Here is a 15,727-nt window from a genome sequence, read left to right on the forward strand (position 1 = left end):
TACAAATTCCCTGTCAGTTAGGATCACCTCTTTATTTTAAGAATGTGAAATGTCAGAATAATAGTAGAGAGAATGATTTCTTTCAGCTTTAATTTCTTTCATCACATTCCCAGTGGGTCAGAAGTTTACATACACTCAATTAGTATTTGGTAGCATTGCCTTTAAATTGATTAACTTGGGTCAAATGTTTTGGGTAGCCTTCCACAAGCTTCCCACAATAAGTTGGATGAATTTTGTCCCATTCCCCCTGACAGAGCTGGTGTAACGGAGTCCGGTTTGTAGGCCTCCTTGCTCGCACATGCTTTTTCAGTTCTGCCAACAAATTGTCTATAGGTTTGAGGTCAGGGCTTTGTGATGGCCACTCCAATACCTTGACTTTGTTGTTCTTAAGCCATTTTTCTACAACTTTGGAAGTATGCTTGGGGTCATTGTTGATTTGGAAGACCCATGTGCGACCAAGCTTTAACTTCCTGACTGATGTCTGGAGATGTTGCTTTAATATATCCACATCATTTTCCTGCCTCATGATGCCATGTATTTTGTGAAGTGCACCACCAGTCCCTCCTGCAGCAAATCACCCCACAACATGATGCTGCTACCCCCGTGCTTCACAGTTGGGATGGCGTTCTTCGGCTTGCAAGCCTCCCCCTTTTTCCTCCAAACATAAAGATGGTCATTATGGCCAAGCAGTTCTATTTTTGTTTCATCAGACCAGAGGAGATTTCTCCAAAAAGTACAATCTTTGTCCTCATGTGCAGTTGCAAACCAAATTCTGGCTTTTTTATGGCAGTTTTGGAGCAGTGGCTTCTTCCTTGCTGAGCGGCCTTTCAGGTTATGTCAATATAGGACTCGTTTTACTGTGGATATAGATACTTTGTACCTGTTTCCTCCAGTATCTTCACAAGGTCCTTTGCTGTTGTTCTGGGATTGATTTGCACTTTTCGCACCAAAGTACGTTCATCTCTAGGAGACAGAGCACGTCTCTTTCCTGAGCGGTATGACGGCTGCGTGGTCCCATGGTGTTTATACTTGCGTACTATTGTTTGTACAGATGAACGTGGTACCTTCAGGCGTTTGGAAATTGCTTCCAAGGATGAACCAATGTGGAGATGGAGGTCTTCTTCTTTCTGAGGTCTTGGTTGATTTCTTTTGATTTCCCCATGATGTCAAGCAAAGAGGCACTGCGTTTGAAGGTAGGACTTGAAATACATCCAGAGGTACACCTGAAATTGACTCAAATGATGTCAATTAGCCTATCCGAAGCTTCTAAAGCCATGACATCATTTTCTGTAATTTCTCAAGCTGTGTAAAGGCACAGTCAACTCAGTGTATGGTAACTTCTGACCCACTGGAATTGCGATACAGTGAATTATAAGTGAAATAATCTGTCTGTTCACAATTGTTGGAAAAAATGACTTGTGTCATACACAAAGTAGATGTCCTAACCGACTTGCAAAACTATAGTTTGTTAATAACAAGAAATGTGTGGAGTGGTTGAAAAAGCGAGTTTTAATGACTCCAACCTAAGCATATGTAAATTTCCGACTTCAACTGTACATTCACACTTTAAGGCAGATGTGCATCCTACATGGGGCGGCAGGTAGCCTAGTGGTTAGAGCTTTAGACTAGTAACAGGAAGGTTGCTAGATCAAATCCCCGAGCTGACAAGGTCAAAATCTGTTCCTAGGCTGTCATTGTAAATACAAATCTGTTCTTAACTGAATTGCCTAGTTAAATAAAACAGTGTGCATGTCTTGGAATATAAAATACCCATAATCATTAGTAGTCCTACAGGCTCATTCATTTGTCATACCTCTAATGTTAGGATTAGGGGGTGTAACGTCATGGGATCCTAGATCTGTGGTTGGGGTCAACATCTACCCTATGTGTGTCTTTTCTGTTTAGGTCATATCTACATTATAAACAACATGTTGAATGGAATCGAGCATGTTTCATCTGTGCCATGCAAACACTTCACCCATGCAATGAGAATATAATGTAAATCTAAAGTAAAACCTGATGACCGTGAATTCACTTCAATGTCATTCCCCGAGAACCGACCGCTGTTCAATTCTCCCTCTCGGAGTGGTGAACCGGGATAAATTCTGGCTCCCCGCATCCAGGGGCTAATCTCCACTCAGAACACACTACGGTGTTCTAAAATTCCACTGACCTCTCATTTCCGTGCTCCATATTCCCGCTTCCGATCAGAGCACAGGCGGAACGCCCCTGTTTCTACATGTCAGTCACACGGAGCGGTGAGGAAAGCTTATATTAACAAGAGGACTTCAGGCTCTGGGGGTTTTGCATATAAATAATGTGTCTGGAGCCAAGATGAAATCAAATGGTGCGTGTGTGCGTGTGTCTGTCAGCTGGATTTGATTTCAAGGACAAAATCTCTGTAGCTATATGCTGTCTACTGGAAACTAACATAAGTGTGTTTTCAATTTTTCATCCTCTTGACATTTTAAACATTTGAAATCACATTTTAGGAAATAAAATACGTGCCAGGCACTCCAAGAGCCTTTCTATGTGTGTACGGTGAGATGGTTTCTTTCCACACCGGTTAGCACAGCACTCAGTTTGTCCTTTCCCTATGGGGCCATGGTGTTAATATCAAATCATTCTTGCCTCTTTGTTTCAAAACCATTTTCTGAGGTAAATGAAAGGTAGTGCATGGCTATGTTCGTGAATGTGAGTTATATACTGACATAAAACGTGGGGTTATAGCTTGCTAGCTAAGGCTGCCTGGTATTTACAGTGGCAGTTTATTAAAAGCTCATGACACATTGCTCTTCATACCTTGGTCCGGTCTTTATGTGGCTCAACATGGCCCCCTGTCATTTGGTCATTTAAGGGCGCTTTCACACATCCCCTTATGATCCGGATCCTGGAGCGTTTGGTACCCTGATCCGTGCTATAAAGCATGTGTGAAACGCAAACGAACCCTGACTGAAATGAATCCTGGACCTGTGTGAGTAGCGGGACCAAGATCCAGGACCAGAGTACCAAATATCGTGACACAGCAGCACGAGTTGCGTGGAACTTTCTTTCCCAGTATTTTCAGGTCTTGTGAAAGTAAAACGTATTCTGTAGAATTGCTCCAGGAAACAGAACCAGGGTACCAAATTACATTTGTGAAAACACCCTAAAGGTAGCTGGCAGTACTATATAGTGCCTGTTTTAGAGATACATTGAGCTATGGACATGATTGGAAACAAATAAACTAGAACATTTGTAATCTTCCAATGTCCTAATTTTTTGCCTAAATTCTCCTAGATTTGATTAGTTGAAAATGTTTGGTTAGAGCTTGTTGCTAAGACCAAAGCACTTTCTAGAACAAGAAAGTATGAACCCGGATATACAGAGGCCACATTTACTTTACAAAGGCCTTATACCCAAGTAATTGGAATAAACAGGCTAGTTAGTATATACAGCCATGAGTACGTATAGTGCACTTCTGTGATCATATGAAATGTTGTGTATTTTGTAGGAAACAGCACTAAGAGTTGCAGGAACTATGAAACTCCCTGTAGCCTAGTCACATGCTTGGTACAATATAATTACATACAGTAAGTTATCCCCCAACAGTTACCCTAAAAACTGCTTAGGTAATGTAAGGATTTTCAGACAGACCCAAACACTACAGGGACACAACTACACAGACTCAGTATAGTCCTAGGAGACATAAACAGGCACAGCTTTAAAAAAGAGCGAGGCAGAGAACTGAGAAAGAGCGAGCTAGCGTGAGACAGTCAAGACAGACCCAGTGGGGGTGGGGGGGAAGAGGAGAGAGAGAGAGAGAGATGCACACATACAGCCCCAGACACCCAGATGGTGTATCTTAGTGCCCATTCTCTCCCCGTCAGATTGACTAGCTAATGGAGTCTAATAAACTGTCACAGCCAACACACAGCACACTACATCTCCCAGCTTCTCCCGGCTCCAGAGGGCTGCATCTCCCACCAGAACACCACCACTCACACTGTTTGAATTGTAACTTCTCATGGAGGGAAATAAAGTGATGGCTATATTTATCCCCAGCTTCCATAGGTCTCTGCTGCTCACTCCATATACCCGCCCCTGAGCCATGAGCAGAGCAGGTCTCAGGAAGCAACACCCCAGCTTGCATCTCATCAACACCTCAAATTGCAACAAGAAACGCCTCTGTTGACTGCGGGTGTGTGAGTAGGTGGGAGAAGGAGATGGAGTCTATTATGGTGGAGGAATGTATTTCCATCTAAGTGTGAGGCGGCGGGCAGCATGTTCTGTGGTTGGAGTGCATGTCAGTTTAATTTCTGGTACTGAACTTGGAACAATATGATGGACAATATGATTGTTCAGCATATCTTTGGTGTGTAAAAAGAGAGTTGGAAAACATTATAATTTGGTATTCTTACTGTAACAGTGATTTAGTACGTTTTTCAAACGGCTTAGAAATAACCACTGAATTGTCTCTGAAACGTTGCATGTCTTACCGTCTTTCCCGACGAGGAAGTCGACGTATTGGTATGTGTAGGCTACGCCCACCTTGGTCTCCACCTGTGGTCTCTTCAGGGTGGAGTAGATCTTCCCTGGACTGCTCTCCTCTGATGGCTTCAGCTTCCTCAGTCCACAGCCCATTTCCCCAGAGTGTGTGTGGACCCTACATAGGGAATAGATGGGGCAGAATGAGATTTGTGTGTGTGTGTGTGTGTGTGTGTGTGTGTGTGTGTGTGTGTGTGTGTGTGTGTGTGTGTGTGTGTGTGTGTGTGTGTGTGTGTGTGTGTGTGTGTGTGTGTGTGTGTAATAAGGTGGGTTCATATATTTGTCCTATTTCACACATGTACAAGTGTTTATTAATACACTTGTGAATTTGAAATTAGTTTTTTTGCATATCCTAAATCCCCTTGAGACACCCTTAAAGAGTGGGGTCATGGCCAGGATCTGCCATCACCTTGTTGGCTCTGGGATTTAAACTAGCAACCTTTTGGTTACTAGCCCAACGCTCTAACTGCTAGGCTACCTGATGCTTGTGTGTGTGTGAAACTGGACACCAGTCCCCAAAGCATAAGACATGTTCAATTTAGGGAGAGATGGATTAATCTCTCTATCACACACACCTACACACACACACACACACACCTCACGTATGGGGCCCCAAGGGAGTCTCAGAGGGAAAACCAATAAATAAAAACATGCTGGATAAGCGGCTCCAAATAAATAAATAAATAAGGCATAAATGAGCTTGATTTTTCATGGGTTCCGGAGCCCTCGTTCCCTGGGGGACAAATTAACAGAGACAACCGTGAAAGACTATGGAAAGGGGCCTCTAAAGAGCCTGTGCACCGGGCGTCACCCAAATGGCTTGTGACAGCGGTGCTGCATCTCCATTGGCTCAGGCTGGCACAGGTAATATCCCATTGTGCTCTGCTGATTAAACCCGGGAGGGTGTGATGGGGGTTCCAGGGGGCGCCGGCCCCCCAGCTGATGAGGAACGCACTGTATTATGTTCCCCTCTAATTATACGCCGTTCCGGGCTCCGCCAGCGGACTAATCCAAGAGGCCGTGGCGGAGACAGGAGGATGGGGGGGGGACAGGAGCGAACCGGTGCTCTGTTAATGAGGTGAGCAGGAAGAATGAAAAGGTGAGAATCAATCAAGGGAAAAAGAGGAAATGGGTGGCTGGTTGGAGATTGTTCGCTAGAGAGACGAGTTAGGTAATGCATGGCAAGTAGAGTCTGGAGAGAGAGGCCACTGTAATTAGACCCTGTTGAATAGAAGTGACGAGAAGAGGGAGATGACAGAGATTCAAAAGTATTGTCATGAGAGCCACTGTCTTCCACAACACCTACATAGATATCCGTGTTTGTATTATGAAATGAAATGTGTGTATCACCTATAATCTTTGTCTTTTTTTAATAAATGTCATACGTGTGCATAACATGTATAATTTATAACAATACAGGCAATGGCTTTCAAGTCAATACAAGCAGTGGCATACCACAGTTTTATTGACCATCTCATACTATTCTACACATTTTGCAATGAGGCTGAGAGAATTTAGCATTCTTTAAGCATATTTCCTGCTATTCTACACATTTTGCAATGAGACTGAGAGAATTTAGCCTTCTTTAAGCATATTTCCTGCTATTCTACACATTTTGCCATGGCTTATGTCCTGCCTTGCAGTGGCTGCAGGGCGTGTAGTACACCAGTGAATACAAGGAATGCTTGCAGGATCTGATGTTTTGTATTTTTGTAAATATGCTTCAAAGAAGTTTTAAAATTGGTTTTTAAATGTTTAAAATAGAACTCGGCGAGTCATCTCCGGGAATTGTGTAATTTATTCTCTGTGTCTTTAAACTGGGGCTCATGCCTCAGTTCCAAAATCAAGAGCACACATTTCAAATCCCCCAAAAACAGATCTTCCATTTCCCTAAAAGTGTTCAATTTCTCCAAAACAGCCCCCCAGGACTGAACTCTAAAGCAACTCGGCTCAATGACATCACCATTTTTCTGTCATCAAAGAAAACAGGCGAATACTACAGTAAAATATCCATAGTTTTTAATATTATCTCAGATGTGCTCTGTCTAAGTTCCAGTGAACTCCGGAGAGAGGCTCCGTAATGTAGTGTACAGGAAAGGCAGAAGAAGTCTGAACAAAAGAAGAGAGAAAAACAAAAGGCTGAACATTTTAGAAAAACGTAGGGGCTCTTATTCGTATAGCTCCTGGAGACCAACGGGGGGGGAGTGAGGCGGGGCCAGGGTATTTTTAGAGTTGACAGAAGAAGTGTGAGATGTTTATGATTTTCAGAGGGACTGTTTTCCCTCTCAAACGTCTCCTCAGAATCGAGGTGCATGTTCTGAGCATGCTCTGTCTGAGCTCTGCCTCTATGGGCCTGCTTTGGTTAATCTCCTCTGCTTTTCAGACTGACAGAGAGGGAGTTTGGGTTACACCAACAGTCCAAATAACGGCTCGATATTGTCAGAAAAACAGAAAGGCATTGATTCTTTGCTGAATTAGTAACGATCGGTTCACTGTTTCTTTCCTTCTTTTGTTTGGAGTTAATTGCATTTGAGGTTTTACTCGATAAGACTTTGTAAGGCAAGATGTTATAGAAGTCCAAAGGGTTTGTTGTAACTGGATGGGATGGATATACACTGAACAAAATAAACGCAACATACAAGAATTTAAATGATTTTACAGTTCATATAAAAGAAATCAGTCAATTTAAATAAAAAAATTAGACCCTAAGCTGTGGACTGGGAATACATATGCATCTGTTAGTCACAGATACCTTAATAAACAAGGTAGGGGCGTGGATCAAAAAGCCAGTCAGTATCTGGTGTGACCACCATTTGCTTCATGCAACGCATCTCCTTCGCATTGAGTTAATCAGGATGTTGAGTGTGGTCTGTGGAGTGTTGTCCCACTCCTCTTCACTGGCGGATATTGGCGGGAACTGGAACACGCTGTGGTAAACGTCGATCCAGAGCATCCCAAACATGCTCAATGGGTGACATGTCTGGTGAGTACGCAGGCCATGGAAGAACTGGGATGATGGCGGCAGATATATGGTACGACAATAGGCCTCAGGATCTTGTCACAGTACCTCTGTGCATTCAAATTGCAATCAATAAAATGCAATTGTGTTTGTTGTCCGCAGTTTATGCCTGCCCATACCATAACCCCACCGCCATCATGGGACACTCTGATCACAACGTTGACATCAGCAAACCGCTCGCCCACACCACGCCATACACATTGTCTGCCATCTGCCAGGTACACTTGAAACCGGGATTCATCAAGAGCAGAGTTTCCCACTGCAGTCAAGTCAAGACCCTGGTGAGGATGACGTGCATGCAGTTGAGCTTCCCTGAGATGGTTTCTGACAGTTTGAGCAGAAATGATTTGGTTATGAAAACCAACAGTTTCATCAGCTGTCTGGGGCTGGTCTCAGACCATACATTGTTGGTTAAGGGCTTGTAAGTAAACATTGCACAGTAAGGTCTACACCTTCGACGCATGTGACAAATAACATTTGATTTGATTTGAAGAAGTCGGATTTGGAGGTCCTGGGCTGGCGTGGTTACACATGGTCTGCGGTTGTGACGGCGGTTGGACGTACTGCCAAATTCTATAAAACGACATTGCTTATGGTAGAAAAATCAACATGAAATTATCTGGCAACAGCTCTGGTAGAAGTTTCTGCAGTCAGCAAGCCAATTGCACACTCCCTCAAAACTTGAGACATTTGTGACATTGTGTTGTGTGACAAAACTGCACATTTTAGTGGCATTTTATTATTCCCAGCACAAGGTGCACCTGTGTCATGATCATGCTGTTTAATCAGCTTCTTGATATGCCACACCTGTCAAGTGGATGGATTATCTTGGCAAAGGATAAACACTCACTAACAGGGAAATAAGTTTTTTGTGCATATGAAACATTTCTGGGATATTTTATTTTCAGCTCATGAAACATGGGACCAACACTTTACATGTTGCATTTCTATTTTTGTTCAGTGTAGAAAGTCATGTTTGTTAGCCATGAACCTGTTTGGAACGGAATATCTTAATGGTGCTGGACCCTAGGAAGAGTAGATCCTTAATAAATATAGAATTCAATGGTTAAACATCTTTCATAACCTTCCAACGTCTCCACAGTTGCCTAGCACAGAATTTATGTTATATCTGCATGGGAGTAAACTTAATACATGAGTTAATAATGTACGATGATTCTGTAAATATTTGGTTGGATCAGATATGGGCAACAATATAACGAGTGATGATTCATTTATCTTTCCATAATGCTATCTAATCATAAAATAATTTGTCTTCTTGGAAGTGTCATGTAAAGACACAAATCCCTGAGAACAAAGCTCAACTTGTGAGGAAAAGATCTAGTTGGACTAGAAAGGATTAGAGAAGTGGTCAGCAACCGTTTGATCGGATTCTAAGTTGATCACCTAACATTTCAGTAAAAAACCCAACGATAAAGCCTTGTGTTCCTATTTTTTTTTGTTTGTTTTGCGCCGTTGCCGGTAGGTGCACAATGATTCAGCAGCCCTAGTGCCGGGAAGTCTGAAGGTAGAACTCTGCCTACCCGACATGCCCAGAGAGCAAATCAAGTGCACCTATAGGCCTACCGCTGACCAATCAGATAGCTCAGATCACTGTGGCTGCACAGCTTCCTCGAGCCATAGACTGTAAAAAGCCTCGCACACACAGCAAAGTTGCTACTCTGAGATTGGTACTCTGAGATTTCAAAACTTTCAAAACCAAAAAAATACAGCATAGGGCTGCTGTTTTTATGAGTAAGTTCATGTTTATTCAGCACTGTCAAAACTTTGTTCAACACTTTTGTCATAAATGCGCGTTTTCCCTACTTCCACTCATGCTACAACCAGCACTGCAGCTGCAATGAATGAGTACAATGTTAGAAAAGTGTTACGATAAGCTTGTGTTGTTATTATTAGCGGCTTGTGTCATTTTTAATAAGGAGGAATATTTCACTTTCTCTGGTCATAGGAATAACATGAATTTGTGTATGAGGCAAAAAATAATGCAGTGTGACTTGAGTTTCGCCATCAGCTGGAAGACTGTGTCCCCTTTTCTCGGTGGAGGGAGGGAGAGCGGAGGTCGATGAGTCGGGTGAGAGGCAGCCTCAACGCTGCTCCTTCTCTCCCCTCAAACTGACCATCAATCCAGTAATAAATAAATTAAAAATATAGAAACCAATTATTATGCTTACTTAGCTGTGGCTCATAAGTAATACAACAAATGATCTACTACCAGTGTGATCATATACCTCATTTTAAATATAATTCCAAAAGGGTCTGAGAACAACATTGTCAGGGTAATTCAAGCATAGCCAATATGCAGTGACAATGTTTGGGTCCTATAGCCCACTGCACAAACCTCATTGCTACAGTACTGTTTTTAATTGGGTAATGTTAAATAGGCTTACGTTATTTAAGTCATGTTAAAAAAAAAACTCTGAGTGGTAGATCTAGGCTTGCATTTTGACTTAGAAAGTGATCTTGACTCAGAAAAGGTTGGTGACCGCTAGATTAGAGGAAGAGTTATCCATCTCCAAACTTAAAGGGCGGCTGAACCTCCTGATTTGGCCTTGTTTTTCGGCTTGGTCATTAAGAAATGCAGCGGACATGACAATCGAATAAACGTTTGACTCCCATCGATGCCACACAGGCAGGCTGTATTCAAAACTAAGAAGTTGCTTTTCAGGGGCAGACGCTCTTTAAAACATGGCCATCTCTTACATTGCCTCCGTCTCTACCCCGGACTTCTGCCTGTGTCTACCACAGTAACCCCGTTTACCCCGGGTTCTTAAATGTGACAAATAAAGCAGTTGTGCACAAGGCGCAGTTTCCTGGCAGCTGTTGTGTTGTCCACTCAGGGGGGAGAGTGCTCTCAGGGGCCCGGAGCAGGGCCATTCCCTGTTTGGACTTCCTCCCTCCTTCCTTCCTTGGCTTCTCACCTGGGCGGGACAGTGGACAAGGAGGATAGGAGCAAGGGGCCCGACAGAGGAAAAACAGAGGTGGGCTGGGATTTAGGTTGTGTTGGTGACCATACTACAGCAACAAAAACAATTAGACTAGTTCTAATATTACATAGCTTGAAAGCCCTGTAGTTAAGATGGAAACAATGACCATAGCGCAATCCCAAATACTGGGCCTTCTCTGAAAACTGAAAAGCTTTTTTTGAAAACCCACAGCTAGACACAGTTTATTACATTCAATATAAATCTCCAAGGACAAGACATAATGACACACATAAAGAAAGAGCCTTGCTGAAAGATGAGGGGAGATAAGTGCTGGTAAAAACAGAGCGTAGTAAACAAGCGTCTGCTTGAGCCTCTCCAGTGCTTCAAGGCTGAGTGTCCTGGCTGGCCCGGTGGTTGGTTCGATCTGGTTCCAGCCAAGCCATCCCTCTATCGTCTCAAGGCCTGGGCACAGCCGGCTACATATGCTGCACCCAGACACACATGTACTGTAGGGAGCTATTGCCATGGGAACCAGCCCCTTTAGAACTACTTCCCCTCTCAGGGGAATAATAGACACCAATATCTCTATTTTCCTCTCTCCAAGGGCTAAGCTCTCGTCTCTCCCTTCTCTTTCTCTCACTGCCTGTAAGGTCTTCCCTCTAATTTCCTCCCAGTCTCTGTCTTTCAGGTCTGTATTTTGCATTTGCTTTGTTTGACAGTCATTATCTTGATAAAGTGTGTATAATCTCTTCACTCTGGGTTTTATACAATACCCTGAACTCAAAGCATTTCTAAATCTATCATGCATAAACATTGCAATGGATGAGTCCGATCATGGCTAAAGTGAATGGCACACAGCAAGAATGGAAATAACATTGCGAAAGAGGAAAATCTGGTTAATAATATTATATTTTCCAAAACATAGGCACAGAGATTTCAAGGAATGACTCATTGTTTTCATGCAAACTTGCTGGAGGCGGGCCATTTTTTTTTATTACAGCCAACTGAAGCTAAGTTTTGCTTTTCAGATACAGTATCGACAAGTCCTTGAACATTACTTGATCAATACTGCTGCAGTTCTTGACCACCCAGTCAATTTTCCTTCGAGAAATGCAGTATCAAAGGGAAGTTTTCTTCCTCGCTTAGCGACTACAAAACAAGTGAATACTGCATACCACCATGTTTTCCTTCCAGCAAAGGGATTTCTCTTAATATCCATTCTAAGTACTTTCAGGCTATGCCAAAGGCTTGAATAAATTGGTCTCTTCAAAAGCCCATCACTAAAGAAAGAAAAAGGTACAATCTTTGCCACAGATCATGTACCGAAGCATTTCAAAGGACATAGATGTGATGCTTATGCAAGAGCATAATCCATTTAGACTGTCATCGCTGTCAGGAGAAATGCAAAGAATTACCCGTCATCTTTCAGCAAGTAATCAGGCTAAGCTGTTTACCCAAAAGGCCTAAAATACGGTGGGTAGGTAGGTACTTGTAGGCAGGCAAATAGGGATAAATAGAGTATGTGTGAAATTGTGTGTGTGTGTGTGTGTGTAGAGTCTTTCAATATGGAAATATTATTTCAGTAATTCTCAGTTTTGGTTCTTGTTTAAATATGTTTTATGGGAAGACAGAACTATATTCAAGTACTATCCCAGCTAGCACAGTGAATCTGGGCCAATTCCGGCTGAGAGTCGGGGAACTCGGCTGAGAGTCAGACACGGCCGACGTCATGTGGCCCGAGTCTGGGCCGCCTTCGGCAGTATTACTTGTGGCTAGGATGTGGGTTTGAGCTCGGGCCGATTCCAGTGAGAGTTATCTGGCCCAAATATATTACTTGAGGCTTGGGCCGATTGGGGGCTACTCTCTGGCAGATGATTACACGGGCTGCTTTATATAATTAACATTTAATTATTTATTTTTCCATATTTTCTCATTGTGTCTGTGATCAAAAAATACAATGAACAATTAAATGAAATTCTTTAAGAGTCCTGTGTAGTATTTGAGTATTTTGATACTTTGTGCAAGGCAATTGATAAGCATTAAAATCTTTGTGGATGGAGCCTCCCGAGTGGCGCAGCAGTCTAAGACACTGCATCACAGTGCAAACTGCGTTGCTACAGATGCTGGTTCGAGATCTGTGTCGGCTGCAACCGTTAGGGGAGGGTTTGGCCGGCCAGGATGTCCTTGTCCCATCGCGCTGTAGCGACTCCTGTGGTGGGCCAGGCACAGGCACGCTGAAACACAATTTTTTTGTGGATGGGTGGGTATAATTTGTATGTATAAAATGTATAATAGTAATATTTAAAATTACTAAATCGGGTAATTTTGTATACATGTATTTAAATTAGCATCAGGCCGCTTCTGGGGAGATTCTGGTAAGATGACGACAAAGTCGGCTGAATTCCGTTAAACGGAAACGGTTTAAAATCAAGCAAGACTTTCCCATTCTTTTCAAATTCAACTCAGGACCAGATAAATCTCTACACCCTGGTCCAATATCAGACATGTGGGAACTGGATTAAAATGGAAGTTTGAACGTCAACGCAGCTGGACGACAGGAGTCAATGTTCAGAAAATCTGTGACCATGATCAACTTTATGAAACACACAATAGTGAGTTCCTACTATGTAGGCCTTATAGATTATTCAATTTAACACCGTAATTATGTCATGAAACTGTTTCTGCTCCGGCTCCCTCGATTCACCTTTTTTCCCATCTATTCTCTGTTTCAAATGAGGCCTACAGCATGGAGCAGATACCACAATGACTTTCCCATTCAGGGCTGGCCAGTTATATTTGGGTTGTGGCTAGTCTGTGATGCAGTCATTTGGGGGTTCCTGGTGAAAAGTGTTTCCCTGTGTGTGTGTGTGTGTGTGTGTGTGTGTGTGTGTGTGTGTGTGTGTGTGTGTGTGTGTGTGTGTGTGTGTGTGTGTGTGTGTGTGCGTGTGCGTGTGTGCGTGCGTGCTAGCTCGTGACCCAGCAACAATATAGGGTTAACAGCCCAGCCCTCACAGCCAACCAGCTGGAACTGATTAACAGTTCACTCAAACTCTCTCTCTTCCTCACTCACTCCCTAACGCTCTCTCTCATTCCTTCTCACTCTTCCTGTCTGTGTGCATTCCTCTCTCATGCCCTCTTCTCCTTTCTCCCAACCTCTTATCCCTTCTCACATCCTTCAACTCGTTCGCTCTACTTTGTCCCTCCCTCGCTCTTGCTTTCTCTCACACTGGCAAACACACTCACACTCTCTCTCTCTCTCTGCAGTAGAGCCTAAGGTTTAATACTGTATGTCAAGCACATCTTGAAATGCCATCAGGGTTCAGTGATTGGAGCTAGGTAGACATTTTTGGCATTCTCACCCCTCTGGTACCACACTTCTAGTTCTCTGCTGCCAATGACTGGAACGAATTGCAAGAATCACTGAAGCTGGAGTCTTATATCTCCCTCACTAACTTTAAGAATCAGCTGTCAGAGCAGTTTACCAATCATTGCACCTGTACACAGCCCATCTGTAAATAGCCCACCCACCTACCTCATCCCCATACTGTTATTATTTTTTGCTCCTTTGCACCCCAGTATCTCTTCTTGCACATTCATCTTCTGCACATCTATCACTCCAGTGTTAATGCTAAATTGTAATTATTTTGCCACTATGGCCTATTTAATGCCTTATCTCCCTAATCTTTCTACATTTGCACACACTGTAAAATGATTTTTAGATTGTGTTATTGACTGTACGTTTGTTTAACCCATGTGTAACTCTGTGTTGTTTGTGTTGCACTGCGTTGCTTTATCTTGGCCAGGTCGCAGTTGTAAATGAGAACTTGTTCTCAACTAGCCTACCTGGTTAAATAAAGGTGAAATAAAAAAATAAAAATACATTTTTATTTTTATGTGACTTCAAACCAACCAGCTCATTGATCAACACGATTACTGCTCTGAGCATAAGAAGGCGTTTATGTGTGTATGCGCGCGCACGTTTGGAGGAGTGTGGGTTGGTGATCAGGAGTTTCTTGTAAGACATTGCACACAAGCCAAACTTGTGGCTTGCGGCATCCCTTGACTGATGCATTCATGCTCATTAATCTGCCTCTGAACGGTTGTTATGCTATAAACAACTAGAACACTAAGTTGTCTGTGACTTCTGTCCAAAGAGATGTACAGTCTGTCTTTATCAGTGTCTTTTCCTGTAGGCTACATATTTCTTTTCTCAAGCCTTGAGAAATAAGGATGTAGACTAGTGGTAAACACATGCAAGTTAAAGTAGAAAAAAGGGAGTTACCTGATCAGAAGCTGTTGACTACAGGAGTTGGAAAGTTTACTGTTGAGATCAAGAGAAAGCCACTGGAACGGCTCCCCGAACAAACACACACATTCTACTGACAGGAGAACAGCACCGCGCAACAGTCCACGCTCAGATCCTCTGCGATTCTTCACTCAGGTCCTGCAGATACAGCTCGAACAGAGGCTTTTGGGTCAAAGAGGGGAAAAAGACAGCAAGAAGACTAAAATCTGGATGGGATCAGTAGCTCTGCCAGCTTGTTCGATCCTCGCCAGAGGCTCACTAGCTAACCGTGCGCAGCAAACACTTTGAGCGCGTGCGTTTAGGTCATGCTCAAAGTATGCCTCGGCTATGTTCTGCAAGCTCAGGGAAACCACATCCTGTCACATATCTACCTCCTCTCTCTCTCTCTCTCTCTCTCTCTTCCTCTCTTGTGATTGTCTGAAGCGATGGAGCGCTCTGACCCAACCTCTGTTCGGCGCAGCCCCTCCACCCCTCTATCTTTCCCTCTCCCTCGCTTTCACTCACTCAAGGTTTCTCCGGGAGCCGCACCAGTTCCAGTCGACTGACTGAAGAATCCATCTGAGGATGAGGCTGGGGGAAAGAGGGAGGGCGAGAGGGAAGGGTGGGGTGATGCCAGAGAGAGAGAGAGGGCGAAATGATGAGAGGTGAGGAAACAAGAAAGGGTGTACAAGGAGTAAAAGTGGAGAAAGAGCTGGGGAGACAGAAGGATGGAAAACAAAAATTGTAATTTCAAGGAGAGATATGATGTATTATACATACTAGTGTATTCCTTGAGAATTTGGTGGGGTTGACTATGGGTAGGGTACAGGGTGTGAGAATGTTTTGGTGGGTAAGTTGTTGTGTCAGCACTTCTGTGGTGACTATACATATTTAATACGATCCTGTCGAGGCCCCCTATAGCTGCATATTCATTATTCACACCAGGCTGTGAGA

General features: G+C 43.3%; 1 protein-coding gene across 1 annotated transcript in view; it reads right to left on the reverse strand.

Annotated features, from left to right (window-relative positions):
- Positions 1 to 15,130, reverse strand: part of LOC139365578 (raftlin-like) — a 68,137-nt gene extending 53,007 nt beyond the window's left edge. Inside the window, exons 1-2 of the mRNA XM_071102820.1 lie at positions 14,771 to 15,130; positions 4,479 to 4,645 (exon numbers count right to left, since the gene is read on the reverse strand). Coding sequence (XP_070958921.1) covers positions 4,479 to 4,623 — 145 coding nt within the window. The 5' untranslated portion in view covers positions 4,624 to 4,645; positions 14,771 to 15,130. The remainder of the gene's footprint in view (positions 1 to 4,478; positions 4,646 to 14,770) is intronic.
- Between the last annotated feature and the right edge of the window lie 597 nt (positions 15,131 to 15,727).

This window comes from Oncorhynchus clarkii, chromosome 2 (assembly GCF_045791955.1).
Source record: "Oncorhynchus clarkii lewisi isolate Uvic-CL-2024 chromosome 2, UVic_Ocla_1.0, whole genome shotgun sequence".
NCBI lineage: Eukaryota > Metazoa > Chordata > Actinopteri > Salmoniformes > Salmonidae > Oncorhynchus > Oncorhynchus clarkii.